The sequence below is a fragment of the Jaculus jaculus genome, chromosome 6, assembly GCF_020740685.1.
Source record: "Jaculus jaculus isolate mJacJac1 chromosome 6, mJacJac1.mat.Y.cur, whole genome shotgun sequence".
In the NCBI taxonomy this organism is placed as follows: domain Eukaryota; kingdom Metazoa; phylum Chordata; class Mammalia; order Rodentia; family Dipodidae; genus Jaculus; species Jaculus jaculus.
The window spans coordinates 156,272,462-156,289,423 of record NC_059107.1 but is presented as its reverse complement, the minus strand read 5'-3'; the positions used below and the strand labels follow the sequence as shown (position 1 = coordinate 156,289,423).

Genomic DNA, 16,962 nt, shown 5'->3' with positions numbered 1-16,962 from the left:
GGCACACAAGTGACTGCTATCTACAGAGCACAGAGTCCTCCCTGTAACAATGGGGAAACAACTGGGCATGGCAGCTCAAGCTTGGAATCCCAGCACTTCAGGAGGCTGAAGCAGGGCAGCCTCAAATCAACAGAAAGTGAACAGAAGCTAGGTGCCAAGAAGCTGAAAGGCAGCAGAGGGACCATGATGTAAACTGGGGTCTTACCTTTTTGTTTTCTTCTCTGAGGCAGCCTCACTCTAGACTCAAACTCACAATAACCCTCCTACCTCAGCTTCCTGAGTGCTGGGATGAAAGGCATGCACCACCACACCTGGCTCTTTTTTTTTTTTTTTTTTTTGAGGGAGGGTCTCCTTATAGCTCAGGCTAACCTGGAACTCACAGCAATCCTCCTACCCCAGCCTTTGAGTGTTGGGATTAAAGCTGTAAATCACCACACCCACCTTGGGCCTTCTGACTCCAAATCTAGAGCTTTCTCATTCACCAATGTCCCACTCACTGGCAGACCAGTTCCTTCTCTGACCTTCTCTATTCTAATAAATGACAATACCTTCCTTCCAGTCATCCATGCTTAATATTCTCATCAGTTCAGCCCTGCTGGTTCTGGCTCTTTATGGTGTCCTTTCTCTGCCTGGTTCTGGCCCTTTCTACTGAATAGCAAAATCAGTCTTTATTCCCATTTATCCAGTACAGACTCACACATTTAAGCTCATAGAGAAACCATAGCTCTGACGTTGTCACCTCCCCACTAAAACCTCTGAATGGCTTCCCAGAACAAATAGTATTCCCACCCAAATTCCTTAAGGGCCTCCCCCAACTTATCCCTCAGTCTCTCCATGTAAGCTCTGTCCCAGTGCAAGTGACCCAGGCACATCTCCCCCTTGGTTCCTGCAAGGTCCCAGATACACTCTCAATTCATGGAGCTGCTATTCCAGACAACCAATCAGCACATCTCTTGTCAAGAGCCTAACCATTCTGCTCAGAGGCATCTGTTTCCTTTACAGCATTTTGAGGATGGGACCCATATATCAACCATTCCCTGGTGTCCCACAGAGCTTTCCCATCTCAAATTCTCAAATGTTTGTCAAAGGTAAAACAAATGAACCAAGGGAGAAGAGCTGGGCAGAAGGATTCTAAATGCATTGCCAAGTGAGCTCTGGCTCTTTCTGGGTTAGAGAAGGGCTTGGGGTAAGTGTTTCTAAGGGAAGGCCATCATTCTCGCTGAATTCCCCAGTTCTGTCCAACCTTCTCTGCAACTGTGTAAAGAAAAGCAGTTCTTTCAGGTCCTGCCCCACATCAGGGGCCATTGCTAATGTCACCTTGTCCATCAGGGCTCTCAGATGGTCGCATTACCCTTGTTTAGCATGTAACCCATTCCTTACTCTAGAAGTGGAGACAAAAAACTAAGGAGAAAAGCAACAGAGATCCAATTACTAAGGGCCACATACTCACCCATGCCGGGCCCTAATCAGATTTCCATCCTGCTGGCTCATTTACCTTTCTCAGAAGCATTCTTCTAATCACCCTGCTGCAAAGGCTTCTTAGACTTCTGAGGGAGAGGGAGAGGAGTCTAAGCTCTCCGGCATGGCATTCAAGGGCCCTCAGACTGGACCCAGACAGCCTATGGATTAAGTCTGGTCACTAAATATTCCAGTCTCCTATGCTTCCATGCCTCTGTGCATGAGGTTTCTCTGCCTGCTGGAAATCACGACTCAGTATTCAAGAAGTGAGGGGTTGGGCCAGGTGTGGTGGCACACACTTTTAATCTCAGCACTTGGGAGGCAGAGGTAGGAGGATCGCCAAGAGTTCAAGGCCACCCTGAGACTACATAATGAATTCCAAGTCAGCCTGCACTAGAGCAAGATCCTACCTCAAAAAAAAAAAAAAAAAAAAAAGAAAAGAAAAGAAAAGAAAGAAAGAGAAAAAGAAAAGAAAGAAGGAAGGAAGGAAGGAGGGGTTGGGAAGATGGCTCAATCAGTAAAGTACTTGCCATGCAAGCAAGAAGACCTAAGTTCAGATTCACAGCATCCACATGAAAGCAAGACATGATGGAGCAAGGAGCATCCATTGGTGATCTCCAGGTTCAGTGAAAAATCCTGTCTCAAAAAGTTAAGATAGGCCAGGCATGGTGGTGCACGCTTTTAATGCCAGCACTCAGGAGGCCAAGGTAGGAGGATCATTGTGAGTTCCAGGCCACCCTAAGGCTACACAGTGAATTCCAGGACAGCCTGGGCTAGAGTGAGACCTGACTTCGAAAACCCCCCCCCAAAAAAAAAAAAAAGTAAGATGGGGATCTGGAGAGATGGCTTAGTGGTTAAAATGCTTCCTTGTGAAGCCTAAGGACTCAGGTTTGATCCTCCAGGTCCCACATAAACCAGATGTACATGGTGGCACATACATTTGGAGTTTGCAGTGGCTAAGAGGTCCTGGCGTGCCCATTCTCACTCTCTCTCTCTCTATAATACATAAATTAACTAATTAAATAAAATCTTTAAAAAAGAAGTTAAATGGGGGCTGGAGAGATGGCTTAGTGGTTAAGGCGTTTTCCTGCAAAGCCAAAGGACCCAAGTTTGAATCCCTAGGACTAACATTAGCCAGTTGCACAAGGTAGGGCATGCAACTGGAGTTCATTTTAGAGGCTCTAGAATGCCCCTTTTCTCTCTCTTTTATAATATATATATGTCCCCCCCTCTCTCAATAAACAAATAAAAATAAATATTTTCTTAAAAAAGTAAAATGGGCCGCTCGGGCATGATGGCTCATGCCTTTAATCCCAGCACTTTGGGAGGCAGAGGTAGGAGGATCTTTGTGAGTTTGAGGCTGCCCTGAGACTGCACAGTAATTCCAGGTCAGCATGGGCTAGAGCAAGACCTTACCTCTAAGGCAAAACAGTAAAATAGACAGCAACTGAGAAAGACAAGCCACAACAACCTCTGACCTGCACACACTGGTAGGGAAACATTCATGCCCACATACTACACACAATACATACACCAAAAAAGAAACAGAACACTTGAAGAAAATTTCATGGTAAATCAACCAAGTAAAATCACCTGGGACCCTGAAAAATTTCTACAATTACTCATACCAGTATTTATATGCCAAGTGATTTTCTTTCACTAGTACACCATGGGATAGTTTTTATTGTCCACATTTTTTTTTTTTTTTTTTTGAGGCAAGCCCTTTTGTTTTGTTTTTGTTTGTTTTAAAGGCAGGGTCTTGCTCTTGCACAGGCTGACCTGTAATTCACCATGTAATTTTAGGGTAGCCTTGAACTCACAGCAGTCCTCCTACCTCTGCTTCCTGAGTGCTGGGACTAAAGTTATGCACTACCTTGTCCAGCTCAAGACTGGCCTTTTATTTATTTTTTATTTTTTTAATTTTTTTTTATTTTTGTTATGAGAGAGAGCAAGCAAGAGAATTGGTGCACCAAGGCCTCCAGTCACTGTGATCAAACTCCAGAGGCATGTGCCACCTTGTGTGCATGTGTGACCTTGTGTGGTTGTGTCACCCTGTGAGTCTGGCTTACGTGGGATCTGTCAAACATGGGTCCTCAGGCTTCCTAGGCAAGAGCCTTAACCGCTAAGCCATCTCTCTAGCCTTATCCACATTAAAAAAAATTTATTTATTTATTTATTTATTTGAGAAAGAGAGATGCAGATTGATAGAGACACAGAGAGAGAGAATATGAGCATGCCAGGGCCTCTAGCCACTGCAAACAAACTCCAGACACATGTGCCACCATGTGTATCTGGCTTATGTAGGTACTGGAAAATTGAACCTGGATCCTTAGGCTTTGTAAGCAAGTGCCTTAACTGCTAGGCCATCTCTCTAGCCCTACTGTCCACATATAAGACAGGGAAAAAAGTAAACAAGTAAAATTCAGACCTGCCAGGCTCCAGACCCCAAACTACTGGGCAACACTGACTTGTCTCCTGAAATATCAACCTTAAACTAAGAACATGCATGTACTGAGCATATGCCACTGCACTGTTCACAATTTTTTGGTGTGTATATATGTAAGTATGTGATGTATATGATACATGCACATGTGTGCCCCATGCACACATATGTGGAAACCAGAAGAAGATGTTGAGTGTCCTCCTCTATTGTATTCTGTTTTATTTCCCTGAGACAGGGTCTCTCTGAACCTGGAACCCACTGTTTTTTCAGCTAGACTTGCTGACCAGAGAGCCCCAGTAATCCTCCTGTCTCTACCTTCCTCAGCAGTGGGATTATAAGTGTGCATGGCCATGCCTGGATTTCTATGTGGGTGCTGGGGATTGAACTCAGGTCTTATGGTTGTACAGCATGTGCCCTTATCAATGGAGCCACCTCCCATTTACAATTTTTATTTGTATGTGTGTGCGTGTATACACACGCACATGTCACCATGAAAAATGGTGGAAATCGGAAGACAATCTTGGGGTGTTGGTCCTAACATTCTACCTTGTTTGAGGTAAGTCTCCCCTATTGATTGCCACAGATCTACCAGCTTCAGGCTCCTCTTCCCATTGCAATAGATGCATTGAGATTACAGACAAGTGTGTCACTTTGTTGACGGCTGTATGTGGATGCTAGGGATTGAACTCTATTTGGCAGGCTTGTGGAGTAAGGGCCTTTAACCACTTGGGCATCTCCCCAGCCCCTACAATTTTTCTAATGTCCAATTTATCCACACAAAATTTCTCTGAGAAAGGATAGGGAAGGCCTCATTATCCTTATTCTATAGGGGAGAGGGACAGGGTGGAGTGAAACACCAAAGAACCACAGGAAGTTGGGGTGAAGCTGACCCATGGGCCTTGCCTCTGATACAGTACTGTTTGATGTTTAACTTGTTTAACTAGTTCAGATCTCTTTCTGCCTCTGTGCCACTGTGACGCTGCATGGCTAATGCTAGGGTGTGAGGGACATGGGCTAGTGAGTGATAGCTGACCTTTCCCAAGAGGGTTAATTAGTTGTGAGTTACCAAGTCATGGTAAAATTAAGGGTGCATATTAAAGGACAAAAATAAAGGGAGTTTTTAAAAAAAGGGGACGGGACTGGAGAGATGGCTTAGCGGTTAAGCGCTTGCCTGTGAAGCCTAAGGACCCCGGTTCGAGGCTCGGTTCCCCAGGTCCCACGTTAGCCAGAAGCACAAGGGGGCGCACGCGTCTGGAGTTCCTTTGCAGAGGCTGGAAGCCCTGGCGCGCCCATTCTCTCTCTCCCTCTATATGTCTTTCTCTCTGTGTCTGTCGCTCTCAAATAAATAAAAAATTTTTTAAAAAAGGGGGGAAGTTCTTTTGGGGAGGCTAAGACAGAAGGATTGCACATTCAAGGAGAACCAGACCCTATCTCTAAAAATAAAAGTAAAAAATAAAAAAAAAAAAGCTGAGTCAAAGACTAGTCCCACCACTTGTCAAAGCTGACCTTCATGAGGTTTCTGAAATTCTACCAAGCATGAAGTGACCTATGAATCCTATGAGCAGTTTGTCTTATTAAGCAGGCCAGAGCTGCACAGGACAAGCCTGCAAAGGGCTATCAGTGATTTCTGAGTCACCAAGTAGAATGGCCTTTTCTGAACCTACTGCCTAAGTAGTGCTTGGCAATGCTGATAACTCCCTCCCTTCCTCAACATACAGCTTCTTAGTCTGCTATCTCTCTGACCGTGCCTTTATTTAAAAAAGACCTACCACTGAGGAGGTGGCAACAGGAATGGAAAGAAGAGATAGGAGACATTTCAAAGGAAGACACAGTAGTATTTAGAAATCAAACCTTTCTTACTTTTGTCACCTTATAGCATTTCTTTATTTTTAATGTTCAATAAAATTTTCTGTGAACACTGGAATTTGTCTTATAACACTTCTAATGTTTCTTTTCTTTTTTCTTAATTTTAGAGAGAGAAAGAATTGGCATGCCAGGGCCTCAGCCACTGCAATTAAACTCCAGATGTTTTCACCACCTACTGGGCACATGCGACCTTGCACTTGCCTCACCTTTGTGCTTCTGGCTTACACAGGATCTACAGAGTCAAACATGGGTCCTTAGGCTTCACTAAGCCATCTCTCCAGCCCTCTTATAGAATTTCTAATTATTGTTTTCTAGTGAGGTTATTTGTGTATATGCTATCTTTCCTTCTTGGGGCAAGGACCAGCTTTGTTTTATTCCCACAACCCCCAGTGCTGGGGGCTGAGCCTAGGATTTTGCACATAACAGGTGAGCATTCTATTAATAAACTATGTTCCCATACCTGGGAACAAAGCCTAAGTGTCCAAAAAAAACAATGTAAAAACTTTGGTGTGGTGGTGCAAACCTTTAATTCCAGCACTTGGGAGTCAGAGGGTAAAGGACTGTCATGAGTTTGAGGCCACTCTGAGACTACATAGTGAATCAGCTTGCACTAGAACAAGACCCTACCTTGAAGGAAAAAAAAAGAACATTGTAACAGTATCAGACCTTGGAAGATACTTAATTGCTAAGTCAAATAGTTGAAGAATGATTTTTTTTTTTCAATACTGAGGAGTCAAATGGGCTTTCCATGTTAGGCAAGCATTATACAACTGAGCTATACTTCTAGCCCTTTTTATTTTTATTATTATTATTTTGAGACAGGGTCCCAGGCTAGCTTGGAATTTGTAATCCTTCTGTCTTAGCTTTATTTTTTTTTTTTCTTTTGGTTTTTTGAGGCAGGGCCTCACTCTAGCCCAAGCTGACCTGGAATTCACTACATAGTCTCAGGGTAGCCTTGAACTCACAGCGATCCTCCTACCTCTGCCTCCCAAGTGCTGGGATTAAAGACATGCGTCACCACGCCTGGCTCTGTCTTAGCTTTCTGACTGCTGAGATCACCAGCATGTACCACCACCAAGCCTGCTGAAAATGATTGTGACATCTCTCATTAAAGAATTATTACCTGCCTTCTTACAAAGCAAAACCACTGCCTCTTCAACGATGCATGCAGGCCCATCCTAGGCTTCTTGAAAAGGTGACAGAAGTAAGTGCTATGGGCCAAGTTCACAATAGTTAAGCATCTCAGCTATCATTTCAGCAAAGGTAATCTCAGATAAAGATGAAGGTAAGTAGGCTTTGGTAATGAGGGTGTAAACTAGAGTGACAGGATGGGGGAACAAAACCAATTCCATTATATCATCTGGCATTCTGTCACGGGTCTGCCTTTCTCTAAAACAGGAGGCCCCATTATGATGAATAAGCAGGTTGGAGGACAATAGCCAGAATAGTTACAAGCCAACATGCCCCACAGTATCTGTGGGGTGAGAAGAGACTTCTGTTGTGACAGCTATCCAGACTGAGTGGCCAGTGTGGTCTGGGTCAAGGTAGCCTGACAGAAGTGAAGAATTCTGGGAGTCTTTTCCTGATAGACCTCAATAAGAGTCACAGAGATCCTCTGTTAAGTAGAAAATAGATAACAATGGGATCCATAAACAGTGCTTGGAGGGAAAGACTTGGAGTTACCCAGTGCAGGCTTAATCTAGACACAGCTAAGACTGTCTGGTGTACCTTACACAAGAGGTTTCCTAGTCTGGTGCTTCATTTCCTTTTATGCAAATTGGGACTACTGAGGTAGAAAGGAAGCATCTGGAGAGCTGCTTGAAAGGGAATCTTGACAGCCAAGCACACCCTGACATTCACTCTGCGAGCTTATGTCCTCCGAGCAGTTCTGCAGATACTAAAACACCACGGATCTCAGACACACAAGCAAGAAGGTTAATAAGTGGGGAAGCTGTGCTCTAAATAATTGTTTAAAACAAACAAAAGGAAAACTATGCTCACCTGATCCCTGCCCAATGACATATATGGTCTCTCCGCATCCCTCGTCCATCCTCTCCCACATCTGCCGAAGTAGGCTGTCATACTGCTCTGATGTAGGGCTCACTAGAACCAGCTAGAAGAGAAACCAACAGCCTTAGGACCACACTTACTAGAGAGCTCCACAAAGCTGATCAACAGCCTGACCAACCCCCAGGGCACCCTAATTAAAAACAGCTGTGTAGTCCCCCCCCCCCTTGCAGGCCCTCTCTGCCTCTCCTGAAACAGTTTATGACCTAGAAGACATACTCCACGCATATGCCTGAGCTACAATCCGCAAGAGAGAAGGAAGGTGCGAGCAGCCTGCCTCCTGCTGCTTCACAAGAGGGCAGGTCCCAAATAACAGAGAGGAGTGTGGCAGCGCCTGGCACTGCCCAAGAGGCAGAGGAACAGTGCTTCTACACCTCCATGCCAATCTGCTGCCTGCAGCTGCATCTGGAAGTTCAAGGATAAGCAACTCACACACAAAGCCTACCCTCCACCCACAGGCCAGGGCTCCCAAAATAACAAGAGTCCTGTTCCACCTTGTCTTAGCTGTCTTGGGTTATCTGCAGTGAAAGGTGCCTGCAAGAATCATCTTATTCAACAAAACACCGCTACCATTAAGATGAATATTATTGGTGCTACTGCTGTGCAAATTTCTGTCAATAACCAAGTATCAACCACTTATTTAAGGAGGCCATGCACCTGTAAGCATGTCAGACCTCATCCTCTAATCACTCCTATGTGCCCTTGAACAAAGAACTTAACCTCTCTGAATCTCAATTTTCCAGTCTACAGAGATGCTACCCTATATCCCAAGGCCACTGTAAAGACCTAATATAATAACATGTAAAACATTTGAGCCAGAAGTCATGGCTCATGCCTATAATACTGGCTAAGACAGGAGAATTGCTGTGAATCTGAAACCAGCCTGGGCGACATAATGATTTCTAGGTCACTTGGGCTATGGAGTGAGACCCTTCTCTAAAACAAAGCAAAAAGCATCCAGGTCATAGCTCAGTACATAGTCAATCTGTCCCTTTTCTCTCCTCCACACAGCTCAGCGTTTCAATGTAATCAGTATTTATATATGCTAGTGTCTGAATCTTAAAGTCATGAGAATTTCTCTAGCTACTGTGATGAAATAACAAATAAAGTAAGATGGTCAGAAAATAAAGGTACCACCCTCTTCACAGCTCGGCTGGAACTGCCCACTGTATTTTTAGGTTTCATCAGCATCCTGACTATATAATGACATCCAGCTAGCCCACTTTTGAACCAGGTACCTAAGCATCTTACAACTTCCTGAGTTGATTCATCAGAGCTCCTAATTGTCACTTGGATGCTACCTTGGTCACTTTGTCTCCTGTGTTTACAGTGCCTCTTTGAGCCTGGCTACCCTCATCATGGCACTAAAGGAATCAGACAGGACCAATGTGGCATAAGGCCATAAGGCGCTAGTTTGCTTCCAAGTCCTTAGGATTGGAAGGAGAAAGAATAGCTGAGGACTACTGACTTAGGCTGTAGGGAAAGTTTCCTCCAGTTTAGGGCCAACTTGTATGCAGTTGTGCCACCATAAGACATGAAAAGTCACAAACATTTTCAAAGCTCCCTAAAACCTCTCATCAAGTACTAACCGGGCCAGACCCTGCTTAGCTTGAGATCAGCGAGACTGAATGAGTTCCAACCAGCAGGAATACATCAAAGCTCCACAATGACTATCGCACAAAAGGCATTGGTTCAGCTGCTTTCGGGTCTGCACAGAGGATTCTCAGCTATTATCAAACATCCAATAGTCTCTAATAGGGACCTGGCACTATACTGAGTGTCTGAAAATATACCTCTAGTTTTTGCCACACATATGTACTATCTTAAAATGAGGTACCTGATAATCTGAGAGGTTAAAAAACTTTCCCAAGGTCACAGAACCTTCTTAATGGCAGAGCTGGAAAGGAACCCAGACCTGTCAGATTCCCCAAGTTGGCATTCCTTGTTTAGTGATGTTAAGCACCTTCCAAACACCAGTTATATCTTATAATTACTTTTTAAAAAATTTTCTATAATGCAAAGCAGATGGTGAGCCCTTAATTCCTGCCTACCTTCTCAACAACTCAAGGCACTATTTAAAACGCCCTTCCTTATTCCACGCATACAGGCGGGCGGAGGCTCTACTCCCCCAGATGGCGAGATCCCGGGTCATGCTCATTGCCCCTTTTCCATTTTGTTTTGTCCACAAGCAAAGTGGACATTCCTCAGACGTCCTTCTCACAGGCTGCGCGGCTACTTTCTGTTTCATTTCCACTGACCAGGAAGAGAGGCGCGTGCCACCCTTGCCACCCTTCGGACTACCTGTCTTCCCCAGCATCCCACCGCGATCCAAGTCCTCCGGACCCAGGGCCGCCTCGCCGCTCCAGGCAGAGGACCATCCCGGGTCTCAGGTCCTCACTAGTGGGGACTCTGAAGTGTGGGGGGGCGGCCCGGAGCGCTGCCCGCCTCGGGCGCCCTGGATCCACGTGGCGGAGCCGAGGGGGGCTGCGATCTCGGCGGGGAGCGCGGGAGGCCAGCTCGGGGTCGCGGGGGTCCAGGAAGGGTGGGGGGAGGCCTCGGCCCTCGCACGTCGTCACCGAGAGCGGCTCCGTTCTTTCCCGCGTCGCCGGGTGCCGGGCGACTTGGACAGCCGGCTGCCCGCCCGCCCACCGTCGCCTCGGAGACCGCCCGGCCCGCCGCCGCCGCCTCCCGGGCCTACCTTGCTGGTGAGGTCCAGCTCCGGCTCGCCGTTGAGGGCTTCTCCGTCCTCACTGCAGTCGGAGTCGAAGCCGCCGTGGAGTCGGGCTGCGGCCGCCGCCGCCTTAGCTTTCTCGGGGGAGCTGGGCTCGGGGGCGAACATAGAGGCCGGCACGGGAGAGTCCATGGGCGAGCGACTCCGCTCCGCCGCCATCTTTAATAACTTAGGCTAATTCGCAGCCGGTCGCCCTCCCTCCTCCTCTCTCCCCCTCTCTCTCTCCCCCGCTCATTTGACTAGTCTACGCGAGGCCCCGCCCCCTCCCTCATCAGAATAATTTATGCACAGCTTCTCCCGCCACGCAGAGCGACACGTCTCTCTAGCTAAGACACAACTGACCGGGTCTCGTAGCCACCAATCGCTGCATCTCTTTCAAGCACCTTAATGAATAATTCATGAGGCCCAAACCCCAACAACAAATGTCTGAGACGTCACGAGGCCCTGGGCCACGCTCGGAGTGGGGCGGGGCAGCACAGTATCCAGGCTACCTGCCTTGGAGCCTTGCTGCCAACCACGGCAAAACAAGCGTGCGATTGACGTGGCAGCTGTCCAATGAGAAGAGACATCAACACAACGCTTCTCAGGAAGGTGCCCAGCTTTCCAGAGGCGGGGCGCACAAATCGTACTGCAAAACTGTCCGCGCCCCGCAGCCCTGATGATGGACAGCGCCCAGACCCAATCTGATTCTCCAGAAGTCCCGCGCGGCGGGCTGCGGCTCACCCACATAGTAAACTGCAAAACGAGCCTCACACTCGGAGTTGAGGGGAGGCTGTCGCTGGAATACTATGTCCGATCGTGTTGGCACGCTTCAGACAAATTTAATGGTAGAATCGATGCTGTATATTCCAAGACTTGCCAAAAAAAGGCAATTAATTAAACGCTGACCGTAGGGAGAATTCTCCATTCATCGCCTCGTGGAGAGCTCGCCTATGCCAACAAAACAAGGAAAACAGACAGGCAGCAAAAATCCAAGCCAAGGGCTGGAGAGATGGCATAGCGGTTAAGGCACATGCCTGTGAAGTCTAAGGATCCAGGTTCGATTCTCCAGGTCCCACATAAGCCAGATGCATACAGTGGCACATGCATCTGGAGTTCGTTTGCAGTGACTAGAGGCCCTGGCGTGCCCATTCTCACTCTCTCCTCTCCCTCTCTCTATCTCTAATAAGTAAATAAAAATAAAATCTTTTTAAAATATGCTTTTTAAAAATCCACGCCAAAAACACCTCACCGCATTAAGGTGAACAGCTGAGCCAAAGATCTGGGATCTGAGAAGTAAATTTCCTATGGACCTTTTTTTTTTTTTTTTTTAATGTCATTTGTAGAAAGCCACAATCCAAAATGTCATCCATGCGCCTGAAATTCTTATTTCCAATATCTGAAAAAAAAATCTAGACCTGTTGGGTGAAACTAGGATTAACCAAGCTCTAGCAATGCTAGTCTTGAACACTTGTTCTAGTTAGTAAACAAGAGAAGGGACCTATAATTTAGAATGTGGACACCAGGCTATGAAATAAACAGAGAGAAAGGGATCAAAACGACCTTCAGCTTCAGGTACCTTCCCGAGACAGTCTCATCTTTCAAACCTGTCAGCTTTATTGTACAGGCACTGTAGGGGCCTGGACATTAATCAAATTTCAAAGGTCTTAGCCGGGCGTGGTGGCGCACGCCTTTAACCCCAGCACTTGGGAGGCAGAGGTAGGAGGATCACCGTGAGTTCAAGGCCACCCTGAGACTACAGAGTTAATTCCAGGTCAGCCTGGACCAGAGTGAGACCCTACCTCGAAAAAAAAAAAAAATTTCAAAGGTCTTGATAACAGTTCTTCTGATAACCTTTTTTTCTTCTGGCTAACTTGATCACCACTAATTTCTCTTTATCTGGTCCCATGAGGTAGTTAAAATATTCAAATCAAGTCTTGTTTGCAAAGCCTGCCAGCCCGGTTTGATTCCCCAGTATCCATGTAAAGCCAGATTTACCAAGTGGCACATGAATCTGGAGTTTGTTTGCAATGGCAAGAGGTCCTGCAATGCTCATACTCTGACACAAACAAATAATATTTTTAAAATATTCAAGGGCTGGGGAGAATTCTCAGTGGTTAAAGGTGCTTGCTTGCAAAGCCTACCAGCCTAGCTCAAGTTCAATTCCCCAGTACCCATGTGAAGCCAGATGGACAAAGTAGCATATGCATCTGGAGTTCATTTGCAACTGCAAGACTCCTTGGCATACTTATTCTTTCTCACTCTCCTTGCAAATAAACAAAAATATTTTAAAAATTCAACTGTTGGGGTTGGAGAGATGGCTTAGTGGTTAAGACACTTGCTTGTGAAGCCTCAGGACCTAAGTTTGATTCCCCAGAGCCCAAGTAAGCCAGATGCACAAGATGATGCATGTGTCTGGAGTTTGCAGTGGCTAGAGACCTGGTGCATTCATTTTGTCTGTCTCTCTTCTCTCTCTCTCTCTCTGCTTCCAAATAAATAAAATTAAATAAAAACAAAAAATTCAAGCGTTGGATTGTTTAAAAAGCCAAGTATTAAGGCATTGTATTCTACAATAACTGAGCCAATGTGAAATGTAACTTCTTAGTATTTATTTATGAAAGAGAGAGAAAATGTATATGCTAGGGCCTCTAGCCACTACAAACTCCAGGTACACACACCAATTTGTACATCTGGCTTTATGTGGGTACTGGGGAATTGAACCCAGGTCATTAGGTTTGGCAGGCAAATGCCTTAAGTGATTAGCCATCTCTTTAGCCCTGAAATATGAGGGGAGGGTTTGAGTGGAAGGGTCCCACTCTAGCCCAGGCTGACCTGGACTCCACTATGTAGTCTCAGAGTAGCCTCCAACTCATGGTAATTTTTCTACCTCTGCTTCTCAAGTGCTGGGATTAAAGGTGTGTGACACCATGCTTGGCCTGAAATGTTTATGATCTTAGTGTGCCTACTGATGTAAGATTCCTACAGTCATTGGGATCTCCTGACAAATCCTTTTTTTTTTTTTTTTTCCTTTCCAAGGTAGGGTCTCACTCTAGCCCAGGCTGACCTGGAATACACTAGTCTCAGGGTGGCCTCAAATTCATGGTGATCCTCCTACCTCTATCTCCCAAGTGCTGGGATTAAAGGTGTGCACCACCAACATCTGGAGAGGGAAGTAGGACTGATCACCAATGACTAATTACTTAATCAGTCATCCTTTATAACAAAGGTTCCATAAAATCCCCAAAAAGGGGGTCCCAGAGAACTAAAACATGAAGGTCGCTGGAAGGGTTCTCCCTCAGGTGCAACATGGAAGCTCCCTGTTCCCTTTCCACATATACAACTCTGTATATCTTTTGCCTGTTCAATCTAGGTCCTTTGCCACTGCATTAATCAGGGTTCTTTAGAGGAATACAACCTGTAGAATGAAAATATACAATATAGGGGTTTATTAGATTGGCTTACATGATATGGGCTAGGCAGCCTAATGATGCTGTGTAGGCTGGAAAGTCTGAGAAGCCAGTAGAGCCAGTAGCTGCTCAGCCCATGGGACTGGATACTTCAGAGTCCAACCTGATACCAAAGTCCTGGACGATCCCTGGAGGGATACTAGTCTTCAGTCCATGTTGAAAGTCTGAAAAGTTCCAGTGTCTATGAAGGACAGTAGTGACAGGGTAGATGTGCTCACCAGCTGGACAGATGACTTAGTGGTTAAGGTGATTGGGTTTGAATTCTACAGACCCAGGTTTGATTACCCAGTACTCACATAAGCCAGATGCACAAGGTGGTGCATGCATTTGGAGTTCATTTACAGTGTCTGTAGGCCCTGCTGCATCCATTCTCTCTCTCTCTCAAAATAAGTAAATACATAAAGTATTTAAAAATAAGAATAGGGGGATGGAGAGATGGCTTAGCAGTTAAGTGCTTGCCTGTGAAGCCTAAGGATCCCAGTTCGAGGCTCCATTCTCCAGAACCCATGTAAGCCAGATGCACAAGGGGGTGCGTGCATCTGTTGTTCGTTTGCAGTAGCTGAAGGCCTTGGCATGACCATTCTCTCTCCCTGTCTCCCTCTCTCTCTCTCTGCCTCTCTCTCTCTCTCTCTGTCTGTTGCTCTCAAATACATAAATAAAAATTTAAAAAGTAAGAATCAGGGTGGATCAGTAAGCGCTTCTCTTAATGTTCATGCCCATATATTAATGCTACTCTCCCTTTTGGTTAGAGAACCTTCTCTTTTCAGATGGCAGTGGCCTTTGGATGATTCAGAAGGCATCATGGTGCTGAGAAGAAGTGACAGCAGAGTGCTCAGCACTGAAATATCTCTATCTTCTAAGGCTTAGGGTACATTGTGGAAGAGGTGGTGGAAAGAATGAAAGAATGTAAGAGCCAAAGGAAGGGTAGGACTCCTTACAACGTGCTCCTCCAGATACAAAATGGTCTGGATATCCATGACCTCACAGTGCCTGACACTACCTATGCAAGACCATTAAAATAGGAGGAAAAGATCATGACACCAAAATAAAAGAGAGACTGATTGAGAGGGGGAGGGAATATGATGGAGAGTGGAGTTTCAAACAGGAAAGTGGAGCGGTGTGTGGGGGGTGGAATTAAAAAAGAAAGCTAGGCATGGTGGTGCATGCCTTTAATCCCAGAACTCTGGGAAGTGGATCACTGTGAGTTCACGGCCACCCTGAGACTACATAGAGAATTCCAGGTCAGACTGAGCTAAAGTTAGACCCTACCTCAAAAGACCAGAACAAAAAACAAAAAACAAAAAACACAGCCAGACAAAACAGTGTTTTCAGATGGGCTGCCCACTCATTCTGTGGGCAGGTCTTCCTCCGTCAAGTAATCTGCCCTGGGAATGCCCTCAGATTCACTCTAGTGCTATGCCCCTTACTTGATTCCTGATCTGATTAAGTGGACAATAGAGGTCTCACTGTTAGGACAACATTCTTTATATTGAACTGTTAAACCTTAGTATAGTGTTTCCCTGAGTTCTGTCATCTGTGAGCAGAGTGGTTGGAGTAAGGATGGAGTCATAGGGGCGTCAATTTATAGAGCTGGTGGGCCAGAAATTTCAGAGGCTCAGGCTTGCAGTTGGCATCTGAATTGAGAGGCAGTTTCTTTTTGTTCTGAGCCTTTAACTTGTGGGTCTGACACTATCTCCAGTGTCAGAATTGGGTTGTAGGACACTCACCTATTGTCGGCTGCAGAACTGATTGGCGGCTGGGTGTGACCAGAAGGGCTGGATGGCATTAACTCCCTCACTCAGATTGATATTTAGCAACTTATGATTAGACAGATGAGCTAACATCTGAAACAGACGAAAACGTGTCCTTTCCACCACAAGATTTTGTACAGAAAAGATATTCCGAGTAGGTGCTTCTTGAATCAAATGAAGTTTAAAGTGAATTTCAGAAGGAATTCCCTACTCATTCTTGCAGCCTTTTCCCGAAAACAGGTTCACCTAAGTTCAAATGCTGAATCTTCTACAGGGATCTAGAGTATCTTAGTAGTTTTTCTTAAAAAGTAAATACACCTGGGGCTGGGAGATTGCTCAGCCGTTAACGGGGCTTGCTTGCAAAGTGTCAGCACAGGTTTAATTCCCCAGTATGCCAGATGTGCAAGGTGGCACATGCATCTGGAGTTCGTCTGCAACGGCTGGAGGCCCTGGCGCGCCCATACATACATATATATATATAGGTTTTTCACGATAGGGTCTCACTCTAGCTCAGGCTGACCTGGGATTCACTATGTAGTCTCAGGGTGGCCTTGAACTCTTGGCAATCCTCTTGCCTCTGCCTCCTAAGTGCTGGGGGGATTAAAGGCGTGCGCCACCACGCCCGGTTTATTTATTTTTTAAGGAAGAAAACAAGAGAGGAAAGCCCCGTGACAGCCACCAAAAGAGGGTGGTGCTGGGCAAAAAGGTTCTTGTGGAGTGAACCGGCATGTGACACCAAGGAACCGAAGCAGGACTCTCCCTTCCCCTGGAAACGTGACACCAGGAGAGACTCTCACCCTCGGCGCTCCTGGAAAGCACCAAGCGGCCGGGCTCACTGACCAAGATCGCGATCCGCCCCGTCGGTCAAGTGTTTAGAATCAGCCGGTGAACGGCGCGCTCGGTGAACCTTAACACGGCCCGGGGCAGAGCCGAGGACCAGATTCGAGAAACTTTACGGTGGGAGGTCTGTGCTACGGAAGGCGGAGAACCGCACATGCTGCGGGCGGTGCCAGGCCTGAGGCTCGCGAAAGGAACCGGACCAAACCCGCCCCGCTCCGCAGCCGTCCGCGAGGGACGCTCGGCGCAATCTGTGCTCTCGACAGACCCTCGCCCGCCGGGAGCCGCCACTCAGCTGGCGCCGCTGACGTCGCGCTGACGTCAAGCATGACGTAAGAACTGGGGCGGGGCCAACGCCGGGGG

General features: G+C 46.4%; 1 protein-coding gene across 2 annotated transcripts in view; it reads right to left on the bottom strand.

The window, feature by feature from the left end:
* The window catches only part of Gtpbp1 (GTP binding protein 1), a 32,309-nt gene extending 21,548 nt beyond the window's left edge, over positions 1–10,761 (bottom strand). For both annotated transcript variants that reach the window (XM_004650317.3, XM_045152607.1), the window contains exons 1-2: positions 10,533–10,761; positions 7,769–7,880 (exon numbers count right to left, since the gene is read on the bottom strand). In XM_004650317.3, coding sequence (XP_004650374.1) covers positions 7,769–7,880; positions 10,533–10,724 — 304 coding nt within the window. In that variant the 5' untranslated portion in view covers positions 10,725–10,761. The remainder of the gene's footprint in view (positions 1–7,768; positions 7,881–10,532) is intronic.
* Positions 10,762–16,962: the final 6,201 nt, after the last annotated feature.